Below are 24,942 nucleotides of genomic sequence, written 5' to 3'. Positions count from 1 at the left end.
GGGTGATATCAAAGATAAAATCGAGCTTTATTTGTCGCATATACATCAAAACACAGTGGAATATGTTGTTTGAATAATGTCGTGGGAGCAGTCTACAAAGTGTTGCCACGCGTCCGGCACTAACACAACATGCCCACAACTCACTAACTGTAAGAGTATACCTTTGGAATGTGGGAGGAAAACAGAGCACTGGAGGAAATTGGGCTTGTACTCGTTGGAATTTAGAAGATTGAGGGGGGATCTGATTGAAACGTATAAGATCTTAAAGGGATTGGACAGGCTAGATGCAGGAAGATTGTTCCCGATGTTGGGGAAGTCCAGAACGAGGGGTCACAGTTTGAGGATAAAGGGGAAGCCTTTTAGGACCGAGATTAGGAAAAACTTCTTCACACAGAGAGTGGTGAATCTGTGGAATTGTCTGCCACAGAAAACAGTTGAGGCCAGTTCATTGGCTATATTTAAGAGGGAGTGAGATATGGCCCTTGTGGCTACGGGGGTCAGGGGGTATGGAGGGAAGGCTGGGGCGGGGTTCTGAGTTGGATGATCAGCCATGATCATAATAAATGGCGGTGCAGGCTCGAAGGGCCGAATGGCCTACTCCTGCACCTATTTTCTATGTTTCTATGTTTCTATGAAATAGAAAGAACGTACAAACTCCTTACAGATATTCAATGCCAGTAGCATTTGGATTGTCTCTCAGAGTTGGATTGGTATATAGAACATACTCACATTACAGGCCCTTCGGCCCACAATGTTGTGCCAACCATGTAACCTACTCTAGAAGCTGTCTAGAATTACCCTACCACATAACCCTCTATATTTCTAAGTTCTATTACCTATGTAAGAGTCTCTTAAAAAACCTATTGTGTCGCCTCCACCACCATCACTAGCAGTGTATTCCATGCACCCACCACTCTTTGTGTGAAAAACTTACCTCCAACATCCCCTTATACCTATTTCCAAGCACCTTAAAATGATGCCCCCCTTGTGTAAGACATTTCAGCCCTGGGAAAAAGCTTCTGACTATCCACACAATCAATGCCTCTCATCATCTTATACACCGCTATCAGGTCACCTCTCATCCTCTATCGCTCTAAGGAGAAAAGGCCAAGTTCACTCAATGTATTCTCATAAGGTACGCCCTCTAATCTAGGCAACACCTTTGTAAATGTCCTCTGCACTCTCTCTATAGTATCCCCATCCTTCCTGTAGAGAGGTGATCGGAACTGAACATAATACTCCAATTGGGGTCTAACTGAAGTCTTATATAGCTGTAACATTACCTCAACATTGTCAATCTGTGCAGCAGCTTTGAGTGTCCTATAGACATGAACCCCAAGATCTATGAATAAATGAATAAATAACGGATGGGGTATGAAGGGAAGCCACACTCAGGTTGGAAGAACAACACCTTATATTCCGTCTGGGTAGCCTCCAACCTGATGGCATGAACATTGACTTCTCTAACTTCCGTTAATGCCCCAGCTCCCCCTCGTACCCCATCCGTTATTTATTCATTTATTATTATTTTTATTATTAATTTTTTTTACTCTCTCTCCTTTTTCTCCCTCTGTCCCTCTCACTATACACCTTGCCCATCCTCTGGGCTTCTCCCCTTCCACTTTCTTTCTCCCTAGACCTCCCGTCCCATGATCAATTTGCCAATCGACTTTCCAGATCCCTCCCCCTCCTGTCTTCTCCTATTATTTTGGATCTCCCCCTCCCCCTCCCACTTTCAAATCCCTTACTCACTCTTCCTTCAATTAGTCCTGACGAAGGGTCTCGGCCTGAAACGTTGACTGCACCTCTTCCTAGAGATGCTGCCTGGCCTGCTGCGTTCACCAGCAACTTTGATGTGTGTTGCTTGGGTAACTTCACTCACCTCAACAGTGAACTAATTCCATAACCTATGGACTCACTTTCAAGGACTCTACAACTCATGTTTTCAGTATTATTTACTTATTTGTAAAATATGTCTTCTTTTGAACATTAGTTATTCGGCAGTCTTTTGTAAAATGTAGTTTTTTCATTAATTCCATTGTACTTCTTTATTTTCCAGTAAATGCTTGCAAGAAAATGAATCTCAAAGTATCAAGTGGTGACATATATGGACTTTGATAATAAATTACCTTTAATTTTGACTTTGACTGTTGTCACTTTCAGTTCCTGGTGTGTTGGTGTGTCAGATATTTATAGCCAGGCCTCAAGCCAGGGTGTCGCCTGTTTACAGCTACAAAGGAGAGAGGTGCCGGAGTCAGTGTACGCTCATGAAGTGCTGGTGGCAGTGTGTTATGGTGTCCAAGTTGAAGACGGTACTGCCCCTCAGTGTTTGCTCAGCAGAAGGCAAGACATATTGTGTTCAACTGCAGACGGTTGCAATATTCATTGACTCAGGGACTTGGAAACATAGAAACATAGAAAACCTACAGCACAATAAGGCCCTTTGGCCCACAAAGTTGTGCCAAACATGTCCCTACCTTAGAAATTACTAGGGTTACCCATAGCCCTCTATTTTACTAAGCTCCATGAACCTATCCAAAAGTCTCTTATCGGACCTTATCATATCTGCCTCCACCACCATTGCCAGCAGCCCATTCCATGCACTCACCATTCTGCGCAAAAAATTTAGCCCTGACATCTCCTCTGTATCTACTCCCCAGCACCTTAAACCTGTGCCCTCTTGTGGCAACTATCTCAACCCTGGGAAAAAGCCTCTGACTATCCTCACAATCAATGCCTCTCATCATCTTATACACCTCTATCAGGTCACCTCTCATCCTTCGTTGCTCCAAGGAGGAAAGGCTGAGTTCACTCAGCCTATTCTCATAAGGCATGCTCCCCAATCTAGGCAATATCCTTGTAAGTCTCCTCTGCATCCTTTCTTTGGCATTCACATCCTTTCTGTAGTGAGGCGACCAGAACTGAGCACAGTACTCCAAGTGGGGTCTGACCAGGATCCTATATGGCTGAAACATTACCTCTCGGCTCCTAAATTCAGTTCCATGGTTGATGAAGGTCAATACACCGTATGCCTTCTTAACCACAGAGTCAACCTGCACAGCTCCTTTGAGCGCCCTATGGACTCGGACCCCAAGATCCCTCTGATCCTCCACACTGCCAAGAGTCTTACCATTAATACTATATTCTGCCATCATATTTGACCTACCAAAATTAACCACTTCACACTTATCTGGGTTGAACTCCGTCTGCCACTTCCCAGCCTAGTTTTGCATCATATCAATGTCCCACTGTAACCTCTGACAGCCCTCCACACTATCCACAACACCCCCAACCTTTGTGTCATCAGCAAACTTACTAACCCATCCCTCCACTTCCTCATCCAGGTCATTTATAAAAATCACAAAGAGTAAGGGTCCCAGAACAGATCCCTGAGGCACACAGCTGGTTACCGACCTCCATGCAGAATATGTCTCGTCTACAATCACTCATAGCCTTCTGTGGGCAAGCCAGTTCTGGACCCACAAAGCAATGTCCCCTTGGATCCCATGCCTCCTTACTTTCTCAATAAACCTTGCACGGGGTAACTTATCAAATGTCTTGCTGAAATCCATATACACTACATCTACTGCTCTTCCTTCATCATGTGTGTTTAGTCACATCCACAAAATATTCAATCAGGCTCGTAAGGCATGACCTGTCCTTGACAAAGCTACGCTGACTATTCCTAATCATTTTATACCTCTCCAAATGTTCATAAGTCCTGCCTCTCAGGATCTTCTCTATCAAATTACCAACCACTGAAGTAAGACTCACTGGTCTATAATTTCCTGAGCTGTCTCTACCCGCTTTCTTGAATAAGGGAACAACATCTGCAACCCTCCAATTCTCCGGAACTTCTCCAGTCTCCATTGATGATGCAAAGATCATCGCTAGAGGCTCAGTAATCTCCTCCCTCGCCTCCCACAGTAGCCCGGGGTACATCTCATCTGGTCCTGGCGACTTATCCAACTTGATGCTTTCCAAAAGCTCCAGCACATCCTCTTTCTTAGTATCTACATGCTCAAGCTTTTCAGTCCACTGCAAGTCATCACTACAATCATCAAGATCCTTTTCCATTGTGAATACTGAAGTAAAGTATTCATTAAGCACCTCTGCTATTTCCTGCGGTTCCATACATACTTCCCCACTGTCACACTTGATAGGTCCTATTCTTTCACGTCTTATCCTCTTGCTCTTCACATACTTGTAGAATGCTTTGGGGTTTTCCTTAATCCTGTCTGCCAAGGCCTTCTCATGGCCCCTTCTGGCTCTCCTAATTTCCTTCTTAAGCTCCTTCCTGTTAGCCTTATAGATCTCTAACACTACCTAGCTCTCTGAACCTTTTGTAAGCTTTTCTTTTCTTCTTGATTAGATTTACTACAGCCTTTGTACACCAGGGTTCCTGTACCCTACCATAACCTCCTGTCTCATTGGAATGTACCTATGCAGAATTCCACACAAATATCCCCTGAACATTTGCCACATTTCTTCCGTATCTTTCCCTGAGAAGATCTGTTCCCACTTTAAGCTTCCAAATTCCTGCCTGATAGCCTCATAATTCCCCTTACTCCAATTAAATGCTTTTCTAACTTGTCTGTTCCTATCTCTCTCCAATGCTATTGTAAAGGAGATAGAATTATGATCACTATCTCCAAAATGCTCTCCCACTGAGAGATCTGACACCTGACCAGGTTCATTTCCCAATATCAAATCAAGTACAGTCTCTCCTCTTGTAGGCTTACCTACGTATTGTGTCAAGAAACCTTCCTGAACACACCTAACAAACTCCACCCCATCTAAACCCCTTGCTCTAGGGAGCTGTCAATTGATATTTGAGAAATTAAAATCTCCCACCACGACAACTCTGTTATTATTACACCTTTTCAGGATCTGTTTCCCGATCTGCTCCTCAATATCCCTGTTATTACTGGGCGGCCTATAAAAAATACCTAGTAGATTTATTGACCCCTTCCTGTTCCCAACCTCCACCCACAGAGACTCCATAGACAATCCCTCCATGACGTCCACCTTTTCTGCAGCTGTGACACTATCCCTGATCAACAGTGCCACGCCCCACCTCTTTTGCCTCCCTCCCTTCCTGAAACATCTAAAACCCGGCACTTGAAGTAACCATTCCTGTCCCTGAGCCAGCCAAGTCATAGCTCCAATTACTGATCCACACTCTAAGCTCATCCGCTTTGTTCACAATACTCTGTTTTCAGGACCTCTTCCCTTTTCCTACCTATGTCATTGGTACCAATATGTACCACGACCTCTGGCTGTCATCCCTCCCACTGAAGGATATCTTGGACGCGATCTGAAACATCCCGGACCCTGGCACCTGGGAGGCAAACTGCCATCTGTGTTTCTTTCCTGCGTCCACAGAATCACCTGTTTGACCTCTTAACTATAGAGTCCCCTATCATTACTGCCTTTCTCTTCCTTGTCCTACCCTTCCGAGCCACAGGGCCGGACTCTGTGCCAGGAGCACGGCCACTGTTGCTTCCCCCAGGTAGGCTGTTCCCCCCCCCGCCAACAGTACTCAAATGGGGGTACTTATTGTTCAGGGGGACAGCCACAGGGGTACTCTCTAGTACCTGACTATTCCCTTTCCCTCTCCTGACTATTACCCACTTGTCAGTCTCCCATGATTTGGACTATATATTTTTGTGTGACTGTATTTTACTGCTATCTGATATGTGCAATATGCTTTGTGCTGTGTATGACTGTTGATACCATGTTTTGCACCATGGCGCCAGAGTAAAACTGTTTCATTTGACTATATTCATGAGAATAGATGAATGAAATTAAACTTGAACTTGGAATATTTCAGGAGGTGAGTGTGATGGTAGGTGGCTACTTAAATAGTTTTGTTACAATCTCTCTATGTTATTACTTCCATAGTACCCTAGTCTCCATTCCTCCCACTGGGAAATTGATTAGGAAATGAAGAACTCATCAGATTTGGTTGCAATCAGTCAGGCAGAAAGCACAACATTCCTGCCTAATGGAGTGCAGGGAACTAAATATTAAAGATTAACTTACACTGTCCCACCGCGGGCCGAAGTTCTATTCAAAAGGTTCAAAGGAACATCTAAACAAGCCTGATGCATTTTGGAAACAAATTCTGTGGAGTGATGAAGTTAAAATAGAACTTTTTGGCCGCAATGAGCAAAGGTATGTTTGGAGAAAAAAGGGTGCAGAATTTCATGAAAGGAACCCCTCTCCAACTGTTAAGCATGAGGGTGGATCGATCATGCTTTGGCTTGTGTTGCAGGGGATATTTCACTGGTAGAGGGAAGAGAGTATTCAATTAAATACCAGCAAATTCTGGAAGCAAACATCACACCATCTGTAAAAAAGCCAAAGATGAAAAGAGGATGGGTTCTACAAAAGGATAACAAACCTAAACACACCTCAAAATCCACAATGGACTACCTCAAGAGGCGCAAGCTGAAGGTTTTGCCATGGCCCTCACAGTCCCCCGACCTAAACATCATCGAGAATCTGTGGATAGACCTCAAAGGAGCAGTGCATGCAAGACGGCCCAAGAATCTCACAGAACTAGAAGCCTTTTGCAAGGAAGAATGGGTGAAAATCCCCCAAACAAGAATTGAAATACTCAGCTGGCTACAAAAAGCGTTTACAAGCTGTGATACTTGCCAAAGCGGGTGTTACTAAGTACTGCCATGCAGGGTGCCCAAACTTTTGTTTTGGGCCCTTTTCCTTTTTCGTTATTTTGAAACTGTAAAAGATGGAAATAAAAATGTTTTCTTGCTTAAAATATGAAAGAAATGTGTCATCTTTAACTTTATGCCTTTTGGAAATCTGTTCATCTTTTACTCGCTTGGCTATTCACAATTACTGAAATTTTGGCCAGGGGTGCCCAAACTTTTTGAATATCACTGTATATATTGCAATGTACTGCTGCTGCAAGTAGGGAGTCACAGTAGTGTAGCGGTTAGCATGATGCTATTACAGCTTGGGCATTGGAAGTCAGATCTCAATCCCATAGGAAGTTTGTAAGTTCTCCACGTGGAATATGTGGCTTTCCTCTGCGTGCCCCAGTTTCCTCCTACAGTCCAAAGATATACGGGTTAGGAGGCTAACTGGTCATTGTAAATTGCTCTGTGATTAACTATGGTTAAATTGGGCGTTGCTGGGCATCACGATTCGAGGTGCCAGGGAGAGCCTGTTCCATGCTGTGTCACTAAATAAGAATGAAAAATGCCAACAAATTTCACGACAAATGCACGTGATATTAAACTTGTTTTTGATTCTGTAATTTTCCTTTATTCTGCAGACCACCACAACACAACCAACTGGACTTCTCATATTCTAAGAGGCTCCTTCAAGATAACTCAAGGAGCCTTGTACGCAGCTCAGTTACAAAACAGATCATCACTCCAATTCAAGGCTCTTGCATTTGATGTCATAAATTTGGTATGTGTGATTCCGCTTTCAACGCCTCTCGGTTGTATTCATCGTAAAGTTTTGTGGGGATGCAGAGGACAGACTTCAATCATCCTTCGATCATGTGGAACCTAGTGTGGACAGTGAACGGAACGTTAGAGGATGCAAATGGCTGAATTTGCAACTAAGAATATTTGATTTGTGTTGGGAGACCTAGCTTACTGCCATTCAGCATTCCCAACGGAGTGTTGCAAAGGGGAATGATGTCATCCTGGGAGGCTGACACAAGGGAATTGTTTTGGGCTGGCAGATTCAGATTCTGATCAAATTATTTACATTTACATTGAAAAGTGCCGTTTGCTTTAATAGCCAACACACCTAAGGATGTGCTGGGGCCAGCCTGCATGTGTCGCCACACATTCCAGTGCCAACTTAGCATGACCACAATGTTCAGAACACAAGCACCAACAATGACACAACAACAGCAAAACATGCCTCTTCCCTCCTTCCCACTCAGACATACAAATAGCCCTCTAACCCCAGCACAGGCCGCCTCCGGGCCGTTAGCCTCCAGTGGACTCATGGACTCATACGTATTGGATGCTTGCTACAAGCAAGTGTCCAGTCAGGTTCTATGACTGGCGTGATTTAAACTGGAAGTGATTTCAAACATGGTTAATCCAAGTTACACTGACTTTGATCGTGCTTTGCTGAGAGAAACGACTTCGTGCTTGAACATTAGGACAAGTATCAGTACAAGTATCTGAGAAATGACTCATTCTGGTAGGAACAGTAACTTTTGGACTTGTGGTTCCCAAAATTCTGTTCCAATAGGGCATCTGAACATAATCAATAATGATAATTTGGCATAATTACTCAACAATTCCATTGTGCTTGTCTTTCGTGACTCTGGGGTGTTACAAATAGATTGGGTAAACTTTGGTTTTATGTCGGTCCATGGCCTCCTCTTGTGCCATGATGTGGCCACCCTCAGGTCTGAAGAGTAACACCTTATATTCTGTCTAGGTAGCCTCCAAGCTGAGGGAATGAATATCTTTTTCTCCTTCTGGTTAAAAAAATGTTTCCCTCACCCTTCCCTCTTCTTCTATTCCCCACTTTGGCTTTTTACCTCTTCTCACCTGCGTATCACCTCCCCCTGGGCCGCCTCCTCTTTCTCCTAGGGTCCACTCTTCTCACCTATCAAATCTCTACTTCTCCAGCCCTTTACCTTTCCCACCTACCTGGCTTCACCTATCACCTTCTAGCTACTGTATCCTCCTTCCCCTCCCCAATTGTTTTTTTAAAATTCTGCTGTTTTTAAAATTTTTTAAAATTCCCCTTCCTTTCCAGTCCTGAAGAAAGGTCTTGGCCTGAAATGTCAACTTTTTGTTCATTTCCATAGATGCTGCCTAACCTGCTGAGTTCCTCTCGCCTTTTGTGTATGTTGCTTTGGATTATCAGCATCTGCAGAATTTCTTGTGTTTTTGGTTTTATTCGTCAAACATTGGTAGAACTGAAGAGCCATAGAGTAATTGAGTACTGTAGCACAGGAACGGGCCCTTCAGCCCATCTACTCCATGTTGAACTATTATTCTACCTACTCCCATCGACCTCTACTGGGTCCATAGCCATCCATTTCCCTCCCATCCATGTACCTATCCAAATTTCTCTTAAATGTTGAACTCAAACCCGCATCCACTACTTCTGCTGGCAGCTCATTCCACACTCTTATCCCTCTAAGGAAATAGTTTTCCCCTCAGGTTCCTTTTAAATATTTCACCTATTGAATCCATTATGCCTGCCTTGTGATTCAGATAGAACTGCTCATTTTCTCCTTATCCTGCCCCTTCCCCCTTCCCAAAGCTGTGTTCACTCTGGTGATTAAATAGATATGGATATAGAATGCTTATACACAATTTGCCAGCATACTCTGTGTAGGAACTGAATGCCAAAGAAATGAGTTGACAAGGTGATTGTTTGTTTCTCTAGTTCCATGGAAAGTATATGCTGGGACAACTCCAAGACCAGTACAAAAACTGTGAGATTCTGGAGTTCCGGTGAGTTCTTGGGCGGACTTGGGGAATAGCACCACACCCTTCCTCTAACCTCTCTCACAGCCTTCCTGCCTCAACACGAAGCTCAAGAGCAATACCTCAAGCACTGCTTATAGACATATTGCTGGTGATAATTTAGCAACAGCCATTGCTTGTAATGAACCGGTTCATAACATCCTATTTTTATCTTCTGCTTCCCATCACCGCTCCTCCTCTCATTTAATTTAACTTCCTACCACTCCCCTGACCTTTAGTTTTGTTCTAACCTCCACTCTCTTTTATATTCATTTGTTTGAAACGGATTATAATCAAAAATTTTCCAGTTTTGGGCAAAGCTCATTTGCTTAAAAAGCTAATCCTTTTTATCTGCCCGTAGATGCAGGGTTTTGACCTGAATATTCTATGATTCATTTGTCTCAGTATTGCTGGTTAATCCATAGGGTTCCCCTAGCGAATTGTCTGTTATCCCTCCATAGAGTTTGCTTGCTATGTCCACCCTATCAAAGAGCACACCAACAAGGAGCCTTGCCATAAGGGGGCAGTATCTATCATTAAGGACCACCACCATCCAGACTATACTCTCGTCTTACTGTTGCCATTGGGCAGGAGGTACAGGAGCCTTAGATTCCACCCCACTAGTTTCAGGAACAGTCATTACTCCTCAACTGTCAGGCTCCTGAATCAGAGAAGATAACTTCACTCTCTTCAACACTGAATTGATTCCACAACCTATGGACTCACTTTCAAGGACTCTACAACTCATGTTCTCAGTATTATTTATTTGTTTGTTTTTTTTATAATTATTATTTACACAATTTGTCTTCTTTTGCACATTGATTGACAGTCTCTGTTAGTGTGAAGTTTTTCATTGATTCTATTGTTTCCATTTTTCTACTGTGAATGCCTGCAAGAAAATGAATGTCAGGGTGGTATATGATGACATGCTCACACCTATGGTGACGAAATGCTTTGAGAGGTTGGTCATAGCTAAAATGAACTTCTGCCTCAGGAAGGACCTGGACCCACTGCAATTTGCCTATCACCACAATAGATCTACGGCAGACACAACCTCAATGGCTCTTCACACAGCCTTAGATCACCTGGACAATACAAACACCTATGTCAGGATGTGGTTCATTAACTATAGCTCAGCGTTTAACACTATCACTCCCACAGTCCAGATCAATAAGCTACAGAACCTGGGCTTCTGTACCACCCTCTGCATTTGGATCCTCACCTTCCTATCTGGAAGACCACAATCTGTGCAAATTGGTGATAACATCTCCTCCTCATTGATGGTCAACATTGATGCACCTCAGGTGTGTGTGTTTAGCCCACTGCTCTACTCTCTCCATACCCATGACTGTGTGGCTAGGCATAGCTCAAATACCATCTATAAATTTGCTGATGATACAACCATTGTTGGTCGAATCTCAGGTGGAGTTGAGAGTGCGTACAGGAGTAGATATACCAGCTAGTGGAGTGGTGCTGCAGCAATAATTTCGCACTCAATGTCAGTAAGACCAAAGAGATTATTATGGACTTCAGGAAGAGTAAGACAAGCAAACACATTCCAATCCTCATAGAAGTGGAGATAGTGAGCAATTCCAAGTTCCTGAGTGTCAAGATCCCTCAGGGTATAACCTGGTCCCATCATATTGATGCAGCTATAAAGAAGGCAAGACAGCAGCTGTATTTCATTAGTCTGAAGAGATTTGGTTTGTCAGTTAAAACACGCAAAAACTTCTATAGATGTACTGTGGAGAGCATTCTGCAAGCTGCTTCACTTTCTGCACAGACAGTGGAGGCTACCGCACAGGATCGAAAGAAGCTAAAGAAAATTGTAAAATAGTCAGCTCCATCTTGGGTACTAGCCACTGGAGTATCCCAGACATCTTCTAGGAATGGTGCCTCAGAAAGGTGACATCCATCATTAAAGACCCACATCACTCAGGACATGCCCTCTTCTCATTGTTACCATAAGGGTAGGAGATACAGAAGCCTGAAGGCACACACTCAACGCTTCAAGAACAGCTTCTTCCTCTCTGCCATCCGATTCCTAAATGGACATTGAACGCAAGAGCATTACCACATGTTGAGTTTTTTGGCTGTGTGGTTTACTGAATAAAAGTTTATTTTGTGCTGCATCTTTGTTCTATCTCCAGGCTCAGGCTCACACTAAATGTTATAGACCAGTGAACACAACGTCCATCTTTATCTTTATCTTTCAATCCAGTTGAAACTGAAATGCCAACTATCCATGTTCCGCCACAGGAAATGCCTGAGTTATTGAGTTCCTCCAGCTTTTGTGTTCAAGCAGGTCAGGAAGCATCCCTGGAGAGGAATGAACGAACAGTCAACATTTCAGGCCAAGACCATAAATCAGAACTGGATTTTCATCACCCACTTTGAGAAGTTCCTGCATGCCTCAGTTTTAAATTATGGCACTCCCTAAATATTATTAAGTATAACACAAAGAAAATAATATTCCGAGGACATCACTCAAATTCAGCCCTTCATGGTCTCTGTCGTAATTTAGAAATGAATTCATTGCCTTTATTTAGGAAATACATTGGCAATTTGCATGCAGAAATATTAATTTTGCCCAATAATTTTCCAGTGAACACTCTCTAAAGGTAGGAAGCCTTGGTTGTGCTTTTTCTCCAGGAAAGGCAGCGTAGTTGCATTTTTCCAGCTCCACTTCGCCACGGCTGTGTCAAACAGCACTGTAAGGAACGAGATGGTGGCAGCCATCAAAGCAAATGAGGGGTCATTTCTGGGAAACTTCCGAGTAGACCTGGACAGTATTCAGATCACAGGTAAGGTTGAGGCTTAAAGTTAGGTGAATGGTGAGTGTACAGTTCTGGTGTTGCGTTCACTTTGCTGTGGGAACTATGTTACTAAACTGGAACAAGTGCACAAAAGATTTACGAGGATGTTGTCAGGGCTCAAGGAGCTCAATTACAGGGATGAACAGATTACTCTTTTACTTTTAAGTGTAAGAAACCGAAGGGTAACCTTACATAGAAAAGTTGTCTAAAATCAGGAAGTGCTTAGACCTAGAGCACTTGGAGAACACAGCTCTATTGTCTAAAATCAGGAAGTGCTTAGACCTAGAGGAACTAGAGAACACAGCACTATAGATAGAGGTTAGAGGTTTAGGGTGAATGGTGAAATATTTAAAGGGAGAAAGACTTCACTCACAATGTGGTGAAAGTGAGGAACAAACTGCCAGCAGAACTGTTTGATTTCAACATTTGTAAGTAATTTGGACAAACATATGGATGGGGGAGTTTTTTTTAAATCTTAGTAATACTACACTGAGAAGGCCCTTCCAGTCCTTTGAGCGATGCTGCCCCATCAACCCCCGACAACCCTGATAAACCCTATTCTGAAAATATAGTAAAGGCATCCGTTAGTCTTGCGAGACCATGGATCTGCGCCTGGAAAGTCTTCACTCTCCAGGGCGCAGGCCTGGGCAAGGTTGTATGGAAGACTGGCAGTTTCCCATGCTGCAAGTCTCCCCTCTCCACGCCACCAGTGTTGTCCAAGGGAAGGGCATTAGGACCCATACAGCTTGGCACCAGTGTCGTCGCAGAGCAATGTGTGGTTAAGTGCCTTGCTCAAGGACACAACACGCTGCCTCGGCTGGGGCTTGAACTCACGACCTTCAGATCGCTAGTCGAATGCCTTAACCACTTGGCCATGTGCCCCCACATTTTTCCACTGAGGCAAGGGGAGAAAAAAACCAGAGGACATGGGTTAAGGGTGAGGGGGGAAAAGTTTAAAGGGAACATTAGGGGGGGCTTCTTCACACAGAGAGTGGTGGGAGTATGGAATGAGCTGCCAGATGAGGTGGTAAATGCGGGTTCTTTTGTAACATTTAAGAATAAATTGGACAGATACATGGATGGGAGGTGTATGGAGGGATATGGTCCGTGTGCAGGTCAGTGGGACGAGGCAGAAAATGGTTCGGCACAGCCAAGAAGGGCCAAAAGGCCTGTTTCTGTGCTGTAGTTTCCATGGTTTCTATGGTTATCTGAAAATATAACTGAAATATTAAATACATAACAGATGAGGGAAAGATTAAGCAGGAACTTGAGGAGCAACTTCATTGCACAGAGTGTGTACAAAGAACGAGATGCCAGAGGCATACATGATAACAATTTAAAAGACAGTCGGACAGGAACGTGGATAATGCAGGCAAATGGGACAAATTTGTCTAGGAGATCTTGCTCAGCATGAACCAGTTGGGCAGAATGGCCTGTTTTCCTACTGTATATGTCTATTCAGATTCAGATTAATTTATTTATCACACTTACACTGAAACATACATTGAAATATGTCATTTACATTAACAACCAACACAACCTAAGGATACGCTGGAGACAGCAACACATTCCAGTGCCCACAATGCTCGGGAGAACTCTATGACTATAAGATCCTAAAATATAGGAGCAGAGTAAGGCCATTTGACCCATTGAGTCTGCTTCGTCATTTCATCATGGCTAATCCAGTTTCCCTCTTTGCCTCAATGTGACTCCCAGGGGTGATACACCCTTTCACTGTTTAAGGGGCTTCCCCAGTGGACTTTGTCCCTCCATGTGAGTTAGTGGAAGGTCCCGAAATTGTTGTCCTTCTCCACAGAGCCTTTGCATTGGCTGCACCACAAAGCCCTCAAAATGTTTACCCATCGACTTATACAGGATGTACATAACTTCTCACCTGTTTCAGGCCCGGACCATACACTATATTAGATAGACCTACCTCATTAGCTGCTTGGGATGCTGTTTCAGGACCGCAGGAGTAAGTTTGGCTGATGCAATCTGCAACTGAAACTCAAGCAATGACCATGGGGGAGAACCATGTCCATATGACTACATTGAACACCTGTCAGTGACCGGGAGCGGCAGGGGTGAAATCCAAAGAGTTGGGAGTGTCCAGGAAAGGTTTGCAGTGCGGAGAGATTTCTGGTGGGTTGCATCACCTTTCTGGGCAAGCAAGAGCCAATATGCAGGGTCAGAAAAAGCTGCAGAGTGTTGCAGACCCAGTGACCTCCATCACTGGCACAAGCCTCCCCACCAACATGACATCTTCAAAGGGAGATGCCTCAGGAAGGTGATATCCATCAGTAAGGACCCTGATCATCCAGGACATGCCTCCTTCTCTTCACTAATATCAGAGAGGAGCCTGAAGACACTCAGTGTTTGAGGAACAGCTTTTTCCCCTCTGTCATCAGATTTCTGGACGGTCCATGAACCCATGAACACCGCCTTACTATTTTGCTTTCATTTTCAGCATCAGAACCAGCATCACTTTATTGCCAGTATGTGAAATGTACCCAGAATTGATTACAGTTTGGCGCAAAGCATAAAACACAGGACAACACCATAACAGACAACACAACAGCAACCAACAATCACAGTACTGTATTTGTCAACACTGAGTGGCGAGCAAGTTTGTAAATCTGGTGGGAGGGAGCTAAACATGTTGGGAATGGCAATGGTGGAGCACAGTGGGATGGGTGTGGGACAGGTGGTAGAGAAAGATTGCCCAGGCAGGTGGTGGTGTGGGTGCAGACATACCTAGCCCTGAGAAACGAGGCAGGGTCATTTGATTCCAGACTTTATTGATCATTACAGAATGTCTCTCTGGTGCTTCCCACTCCCTCCCCTCGCCCTTCTCCTTTTCCACACCATGATTCCCCCTATCTCTGCCCCTTTCCCACTCTCAACCCACAATAGAGACCTGTATCAGAATCAGGTTTATCATCACCCGTACATATCATGAAATTTGTTTTTTTTTGTGGCAGCAGTACAGTGCAATACATAAAATCACTACAGTACTGTGCAAAAGTCTTAGGCATCCTAGCTATAGACAGTGTCTATAAAAAGTATTCAACTCCCCTTGGAAGTTTACAAATTTTATTGTTTTACAACATTGAATCACAATAGATTTAATTTGGCTTTTTTGACACCAATCAACAGAAAAAGACTCTTTCGTGTCAAAGTGAAAACAGATCTCTACAAAGTGATCTAAATTAATTACAAGTATATAAAACATAGAATCATTGTTCGCCCCCTTTGATATGACATGCCAAATCATCACTATGCAGGCAATTGGTTTTAGAGGTCACATAATTAATTAAAAGGAGATCTGCTTTTGGACGTCTGTGTGCAGTCAAGGTATTTCAACTGATTGTAGAAAAAATTACATCTGTATCTGGAAGGTCCAACTATGGTGAGTCAGTATCCTGGCAAAAACTACACCATGAAGACAAAAGAACAGTCCAAGTAACTCCATGGATACAAGAAAATTACTGTCATTGAATATCCCTTGGAGTAGAGTTAAGTCAGTCATCAAGAAATGGAAGGAATATGGCTCAGTTGTAAATCTGCCTAGAGCAGGCCATCCTCAAAAACTGAGTGACCGTGCAAGAAGGGGACTAGTGAGAGAAGCCACCAAGAGAACTATGACAACTCTGGAGGAGTTACAAGCTTCAGTGGCTGAGATGGGAGAGACTGCTGATACAACTGTTGCCCCAGTGCTTCACCAGTCGCAGTTCAATGGGAGAATCACAAAGAGAAAGCCACTGTTGAAAAAAAAAACCCACAAGAAATCTCAGCTAGTGTTTGCCAGAAGGCTTGTGGGAGACTCTGAAGTCATCTGGAAGAAGGGTCTATGGTCTGAGGAAACCAAAATTGAACTTGTTGGCCATCAGACTAAATGCTAGGTTTGGCATAAGCCAAACACCACACATCATCAAAAACATACCATCCCTACTGTGAAGCATGATGGTGGCTGCCTCATGGTGGCCAAAGTCAGCATGGTTTCCTGAATGGAAAATCCTGCCTGACAAACCTACTGCAATTTTTTGAGGAAATTACAAGCAGGGTAGACAAAGGAGATGCAGTGGATGCGGTGTACTTGGATTTTCAGAAGGCCTTCGACAAGGTGCTGCATAAGAGGCTTCTTAGCAAGATAAGAGCCCATGGAATAACAGGGATGTTACTAGCATGGGTGAAGCATTGGTTGATTGGAAGAAAGCAGAGAGTGGGAATAAAGGGATCCTATTCTGGCTGGCTACCAGTTAACAGTGGAGTTCCACAGGCATCGGTGTTGGGACCGCTGCTTTTTACGATGTACGTCAATGGTTTGGATTATGGGATTAATGGATTTGTGGCTAAATTTGTCAACGATACAAAGATAGGTGGAGAAGTGGGCAGTATCGAGGAAACAGAGTGCCTGCAGAGAGACTTAGATAGTTTAGGGGAATGGACAAAGAAGTGGCAGATTAAATACAATGTTGGAAAGTGTATGGTCATGCACTTTGGTGGAAGGAATATACGGGCAGACTATTATTTAGATGGAGAGAGAATTCAAAATGCAGAGATGCAAAGGGATTTGGGAGTCCTTAGGCAGGATACTCTAAAGGTTAACCTCCGGGTGGAGTCGGTAGTGAAGAAGGCGTTGGCATAGTGAAGAATGTTGGCATTCATTTCTAGAAGTATAGAATATAAGAGTATAAGAGCAGAGATGTGATGCTGAGGCTGTATAAGGCACTCATGAGACCACACTTGGAGTATTGTGTGCAGTTTTGGGCTCCTTATTTAGAAAGTATATACTGACAGAGAAAGTTCATGAGAATGATTCCAGGAATGAAAGGGTTACCGTGTGAGGAACGTCTGGCAGCTCTTGGGCTATATTCCCTGGAGATCAGGAGAATGAGGGGAGATCTCACAGAAACATCCTGAATGTAAAAAGGCCTGAACAGATTAGATATGGCAAAGTTATTTCCCATGGTAGGGGATTCTAGGACAAGAGGGCACGACTTCAGGATTGAAGGACGTCCATTTAGAACAGAGATGTGGAGAAATTATTTTAGTCAGAGGGTGGTAAATCTGTGGACTTCGTTGTCACGAGCAGCTGTGGAGGCCGAGTCATTGGGTGTATTTAAGGCAAAGATAGACAGGTTCTTGATTAGCCAGGGCATCAAAGGGTATGGGGAGAAGGCAGCAGACTTGGGATGACTGGAAGAATTGGATCAGCCATTTGAATTGCGGAGCAGACTCAATGGGCTGAATGGCCTATTTCTGCTCCTATATTTTATGGTCTTATGTTGTGGGGTGCTTCACTGCAGCAGGCCCTGGAAGGCCTGTGAAGGTCAAGGGTAAAATGAATGCAGCAAAATACAGGGAAATCCTGGAGGAAAACCTGATGCAGTCTTCAGGAAGAAGCTTGAAGACTCATATGGCCAGATTTGGGAGCAGCTTCTTTCCAACTGTGATAAGACTGCTGAACGGATCCTGACCCGGATCTGGGCCGTACCCTCCAAATATCCGGACCTGCCTCTCGGTTTTTTTGCACTACCTTACTTTCCATTTTTCTATTTTCTATTTATGATTTATAATTTGAATTTTTAATATTTACTATGGATTTGTAATCCAGGGAACAGGAAGTGCAGAATCAAATATCGCTGTGATGATTGTACATTCTAGTATCAATTGTTTGGCGACAATAAAGTATAAAAAGAACTACAATTTGGAAGAAGATTCATTTTCCAACAAGACAATTGTCCCAAGCATAAAGCCAAAGCTAAACAAAAATGGCTTAAAAACAACAAAGTTATTGTCCTGGAGTGGCCAAGTCAGGGTCCAGTCCTCACTCGAGTTGAAAATTTATGGCTGGACTTGAAAAGGGCTGTTCACTTATGATCCCTATTCAATCTGACAGAGCTTAAACAGTTTTATAAAGAAGAATGGAGAAAAATTGTAATGTCCAGATGTGCAATGCTAATAGAGACCTATCCACACTGACTCAAGGCTGTAATTTCTGCCAAAGGTGCATCTACTATATACTGACTTGAAGGGGTTGAGTAATTATGCAATCAATTATTTTGTATTTAATAATTATAATAAATTTATACCAATTTGTAGAAATTTGTTTTCACTTTGACACGAAAGTCTTTTTATTTGATCAGTGTCAAAAGAGCCAAATTAAATCCACTGTGATTCAATGTTGTATAACAGTAAAGCATGAAAGTTTCCAAGGGAGGTGGGGCTGAATACTTTTTATAGGCATTATATATGTGCCTAAAACTTTTGCACATTGTATGAATAGATGCAATAATTATCAACAGATCAAGGACAGCAGGAAAGACCATTTAACAGATATTTTTTAAGGATTTCTTATTTTAACTTACAGTAAATTTTGATGTATTGCACTGTCTACTGTCACAAAACAACAAATATAACAATATAAGTCAGTGTTAATGAATTTCCTGACATTTGCCGGTGATAGTAAACCTGATTCTGATTGTGATTTGACTTCAACACCAACTGATCTTCTCTTTCTGATTTACCTCTGTTGTGCCAAAGACCAGTGTTTTCCAGGAAGCTGGATGTGTGGCGATGGGAAGACTTGCATAAATCAAACTTTATTGTGCAATGGAGAGGCTGATTGTCCGGATGCCCTGGATGAAAACGAAGAACGTTGTGGTATGCTTGCCAGTTCTGTGGGTTTGCGATCTCCTTTTGCCTATTTGTACTTTGTTTTTTGGTTCCTTCACTACAACAGAGGTAGATAAAGATTCACTTTATTTGCCAAATGCACATCAAAACATCAACGCGGAGTAAAATGTGTCATTTTGCGCTAGCAACCAACACTGTCCAAGGATATGCTGTGATCAGCCCAGCTTGCCACGCATTAAGTACCAATATAGCATGCCCACAACTTACTAACCCTGTATGTGGGAGGAAATTGGAGCACACATAGTCAAGGGGAGAACGTACAAACTCCTTACAGAGTGGTAGGAATTGAATGCAGTTGTCACTGTAAAGCTTTATGCTAATTGATATGCTATTGTGCCTTCCCCCCCCCCCCCCACCCCCAGGTACTGGTTACACTTGTCATCAGCTGTAAACGATTAAGGGTTGTCAAGCGGTCACGAAGGGCTTAAGTAGCAAGTTGGTTTCAGTCTCCCGACTACACACAATGATTCCAAGCTCATTCTCACTTACATTCTGTACAGCTGCAACATGACATCCAAACTTTTATAGACAATATGGGTGTTGTAGAATGTCACATCAGGCCATTCAGCCCCTCTGTACCAGGGCTTCAATTGGACATAATTCTGCCCCTCATCTTGGCCATCACCATAGGTACACAAATAGGAAAGGTTCAGAGGGATATGGAACAAATTTAAGCAACAGGAATGACTTATCTTATTTTAGTGTCTTTATTTATTTAAAGATACAGCATGAAACAGGCTCTTCTGCCCCAACAAGCTGCACAGCCCAGCAACCCCTCTATTTAACCCTGGAATAGTCACAAGGCAATTTACAATGACCAATTAATCTACTATCTGGTATATCTTTGGACTGTGGGGGGAAACTGGAGCACCCAAAGGAAACCCGCATGTTCTTGGGGAGGATGTACAAACTCACACTAACCGTTATGTTATCATGTCATCCTGTAGTACTTAGATGGGCATTTTGGTTGGCATGGACGAGTTAGGCTGAAAAGCCTGTTTCCATGCGGTATAACTGTATGCTTCAATGACTCTAAGGGCTGAAGTGTGATTTGCAATTTTCCTGCAGTAATCTTCTGTGTACCCTCTCTACTATGCCACTTATGAATAACCGTTGCATAATGTGGCCTGACTCTGAAGCAACTCTCTCTAAAATGGGGCCATGATAACTTTTAGACAATAAATCTATAGTCTGTGGAATGAGGGGAACTTGATCTGGCATCAGGATTATTCTTGATCCAGACTACCAATGAGAAAGAGCAGATGACTTTGAATTCATTGATTCAGAATTCAGTTTAGACTGTGTACAGACATCTACTGATGCTTCTGGACACATCTTCAGTGATGTTCCTGGAATCATCGGGTGTTTCGGGTCTTTCAACATCATACAACCTCCTCCAGGTGACCCAGCCGGGGCTGATCAGACCCCAGCTTGTGTCCAGATGGCTAGCTACTTATGAATCCATGGCTCCCCTCTTTTGAGCCACAGCCATCTTGAGGCCTTCTCTGCCGCATTGGTGGTACTGCGGATGACTCTCCTCTTCCTCTCTCCCTCGATGCCCATATGTCGATAGAAAATAATTCTAGCCAGTTGATGTGATCTCTGACAGAGGACCATAAGACACAGGAGCAAAATTACAATCAGCTCCACCATTTGATAATGGGTGATTTATTCTCCCTCTCAGCCCTATTCTCCTGCCTTCGCTCTGTAACCTCTGTCGCCCTGGTTTAATCAAGAACCTACCAACCGCTGTTTTAAATATACTCAATGACCTGGCCTCCTCATCTGCCCGGGCAGTGTTGATTAAGTCTTTGATGCTGCCTTTCCTCCTTCTGGCCTTTCTAAATATGGCAGAATTGGTAGGCTGGTTACATTGGTGATTTGCATTGCGCTCCTAATGCAAATGCAATTATGAGTTGCTGCACGCACTCTGTGGAGCTGGAAGTTACTGATCGTTGCTCTCTTGCCTCCATAGCTACACTCTGTGATGGGAAGCTTCTGCTGACTGGCCACTCTGGCTCATTCCATTCTCCTTACGACCCTCAGCCCCAAGGTCAGAAAATTTCCTGCAGCTGGGGCATCAGGTGAGTGATTCTACTTTTTCGTAAATTAGCAATTGCTAATTGTTAATTAGATTGCTAATAGGTTTATTATTGTCAAATGCACCAAAATACAATGATAAGCTTTTGTTCACAAGCCATCCAGCCAAATGACTGCCCACAACTTCACTCACATTGATGCTGAACAGATTCGACAACCCATCGACACATTTTCAAGGACTCTACAACTTATGTTCTCGGTACTTAATTACTTATTTTGCATTAGCTCAGTTTGTCCTGTTTTAAATGCTGGTTGGTTGTCAGTCTTTCTGTGTAGTTTCTCATTAATTCTATTGTATTTCTCTGTTCTACTGTGAATGAATCTCAGGGTTGTATATGGTGACATATATGTACTCTGATAATAAATTTACTTTGAACTTTCAACATAAGTGCAGTATATAGAACAGCATAGTAATAGGTTCTCTGGCCCACAATGTTTTACTGAATCAGTTAAATCAGTAATACAAAACATAACTAAACTAATCCTTTCTGCCTACACAATGTCCATCGAGTCATAGGGTCACAGAAAGGTACATCACAGAAACAGACCCTTCAGCCCATCCAGTGCATGCTAATCTATTTAAACTGCCTACTGTCATTGATCTGCATTGGGACCATAGCCCTCCATACCTCTACCATCTATGTACCTCTCCAAACTTCTTTTAAAGTTTGAAATTGAAGTTGCATGCGCCACTTGTGTGGTAGTTTGTTTCACACTCTCACCGCTCTCTGAGTGAAGAACCCTCCTCCTTAGTATTTCACCTTTCACCCTTAACCCATGATCTCTAGTTGTAGTCCCACACAACCTCTATGGAAAAAAGCCTGCTTGCATTTACCCTACTGATTAGGGTTGCTAACTTTCTCACTCCCAAATGAGGGACAAAAGTAGCAGTCAAATACGGGACACTTGTGTGAAAGACTACCATGACCATGAAGCCTTGCGTGGGCACCTGTGTGTGCACGCGTGATGTGTGCATGTGTGACGTGCGCATGTGTGTACGTACCGATTTTTTTTCTACAAGTCGGTTTTGGCTTAATCTTCCCGATTCTGATACACTGTACATACATTATTTCTACTTTATATAGGCTGTGTATTTATCATATCATTCCTGCTTTTACTATATGTTAGTGTTATTTTAGGTTTTATGTGTTATTGGTATGATTTGGTAGGTTATTTTTTGGGTCTGGGAACACTCAGAAATTCTTCCCAGATAAATTAATGGTAATTGCTTCTGTGCTTTCTGCCATTTCGGCTTACAAGCGGTTTCATAGGAACGTGGGGGAAATACGGGACAAAGGTGGTCCTGTATGGGACAAACCAATTTAGTCCAATATAAGAGATGTCCCAGCAAATACGGGACAGTTGGCAACCCTACTACTGATATCCCTCATAATTTCATATATCTCTATTAAATCTTCCCTCAATCTTTTACCAAGGAATAAAGTCCTAACCAATCCAAATATTCCTTGTAACTCAGATCCTCCAGACTCGGCAACATCCTTGTAAATTTTCTGTGAGCTGTTTCAACCTCATGTACATACCGGAGTGCCAGAACATAAAACATTACAGAGGAGGAGGTGTTGCTGTCTAGAGCCAAATTAGAGTGGATCAGGGCCTGACAAGGTGTTCCTTTGGACTCTGCAGGAGGCAAGTGCAGAAGTGTCCCAGCAGAGATATTTAAATCATTGTTAGCACAGGTGAGGTACTACAGGAGTGCAGGATAGCCAATGTTGTTCTGCTGTTTAAAAAAGGCTCTAAAAATAATCTAGAAAATTATAGGCCGGTGAGCCTGACATTAGTCGCGGTAATCTATTGGAAGGTATTCTAAGAGGCCGGATATATGAGTATTTGTATAGATATGAAATAATTTAGAATAGTCAACATGGTTTTGTGAATGATAGGTCATATATAACCAATCTTATAAAGTTTTTCAAGCAAGTTACCAGGAAAGTTGATGAAGACAAGGCAGTGGATGGTGTTCATATGGACTTTAACAAGGTATTGGACAAAGTCACACATAAGAGGTTGGTGAAGTAGGTTCAGTTGTTCAGCATTCAGGATGAAGTAAATTGGATTAGACATTGGCTTGGTGGGAGAAGACAGAAAATGGTGGTATATGGTTGCCTCTCCGACTGGAGGACTGCGACTAGCGCAGTGCTGCAGGGATCAGTGCTGGGTCTATTGTTTTCAATGATCTGGATGATAATGCGGTCAACTTGATCAGCAGATCTGTGGATGACACAAAGATTGGGGGTGTAATGGACAGTGAAGAAGACTATCATGACTTGCGGTGGGATATGGAACAGCTGGAAATTCAGACTGAAAATTAGCAGATGGAACTTAATGCAAACAAATGCGAGGTGTTGCATTTCCATACATCCAAACATGGCCGGTATCACACAGTGAACAGTAGGGCACTGAGGTGTGTGGTAAAACAAAGGCATCTGGAAATAAAGGTCCATAGTTCATTGAAAGTGTCATCTCAGGTAGCAAGGTCGTAACAGAGGCATTTGACACATTGGCCTTTATTAATCAAAATATTGAGTACAGGAGATGGGATGTTGTGTACTTGGATTTTCAGAAGCCTTTGACAAGGTGATACGTATGAGGCTGCCTAGCAAGATAAGAGCCCATGGTATTACAGGAAAGATACTAGCATGGATAAAGCAAGATAATTATGGGGGATTTTAATATGAAAGTGGATTGGGAAAGTCAGGAAGGTACTGAATCTCAGGAGAGGGCGTTTGTAGAATGCCTGTGGGATGGCTATTTGGAGCAGCTTGTCCAGAAGCCCACCAGGGGATTGGCTGTTTTGGAATGGGTGCTGTGTAATGAACCTGAGGCGATTAAGGAGTTGGAGGTAATGGAACCCCTTGGAAGTAGTGATCATAATATAATTGAGTTCAGTCTCAAATTTGAAAAAGAGAAGCTGGTATCAGGTGTATTGATATTTCAGTGGAACAAAGAAAATTACAGTTGTATGAGAGAGGAACTGGCCCAAGTCGATTGGAAAAGTAAGCTAGATGGAGGGATGGTAGAGAAGAATTGGATGAAATTCCTACAAGAAATAAGGAAAGTGCAGGAAAAATATATTCCAAGAAAAAAGAAAATCATGAATGGAAAAATGGCACAAATGTGGCTAACGAGAGATGTTAAGGCTAAAATAAAATCGAAAGAGATGGCATACAAGGAAGCAAAAATTAATGGGAAAACTGAGGACTGGACGACTTTTAAAAACTTACAGAAGGAAACTAAGAAAGTCATTAGGAAAGAAAAGATGAATTATGAAAGGAAGTTGGCAATTAACATAAAAAAGGATACTAAGAGTTTTTTTAAATGTATGAAGAGTAAAAGAGTGACACGTGTAGATATAGGACCGATTGTAAACGATGCTGGAGAAATTATAATGGGTAACAAAGAGAAGGCAGAGGAACTAAATCATTATTTTGCATCAGTCTTCACAGTGGAAGACATTATCAACATACTTGATAGCCAGAGGTCTCAAGGAATAGAATTAGGTACAGTCAAGATTACTAGAGAGAAAGTGCTTGGGAAGCTAAATGGACTAAGAATAGATAAGTCTCCCAGACCAGATGAGGTGCACCCACAGGTTCTGAAGGAGGTGACTTTGGAGATTGTGGAGGCATTGGAAATGACCTTCCAGGAATCAATAGGCACTGGCATTGTTCCGAAGGACTGGAAGGTCGCAAATGTAGTTCTGCTGTTTAAGAAAGGAGGGAGGCAGCAAAAAGAAAATTACAGACCTATTAGTCTGACATCTGTAGTTGGAAAGTAATTGGAGTCGATCCTTAAGGATGAGGTTATGAAATACCTCGAGGTGTGTG

General features: G+C 42.9%; 1 protein-coding gene across 1 annotated transcript in view; it reads left to right on the top strand.

Moving 5' to 3' along the window:
• The window catches only part of tmprss15 (transmembrane serine protease 15), a 97,771-nt gene that overhangs the window by 1,393 nt on the left and 71,436 nt on the right, over positions 1 to 24,942 (top strand). Inside the window, exons 2-5 of the mRNA XM_072262179.1 lie at positions 9,403 to 9,470; positions 12,135 to 12,286; positions 18,845 to 18,964; positions 20,973 to 21,081. Of these exons, the coding sequence (XP_072118280.1) occupies positions 9,403 to 9,470; positions 12,135 to 12,286; positions 18,845 to 18,964; positions 20,973 to 21,081 (449 nt within the window). The remainder of the gene's footprint in view (positions 1 to 9,402; positions 9,471 to 12,134; positions 12,287 to 18,844; positions 18,965 to 20,972; positions 21,082 to 24,942) is intronic.

The sequence above is a fragment of the Mobula birostris genome, chromosome 6 (genome assembly GCF_030028105.1).
Source record: "Mobula birostris isolate sMobBir1 chromosome 6, sMobBir1.hap1, whole genome shotgun sequence".
Taxonomy (NCBI): Eukaryota; Metazoa; Chordata; class Chondrichthyes; order Myliobatiformes; family Myliobatidae; genus Mobula; species Mobula birostris.
This window is presented reverse-complemented; position numbering and strand designations above follow the sequence as displayed.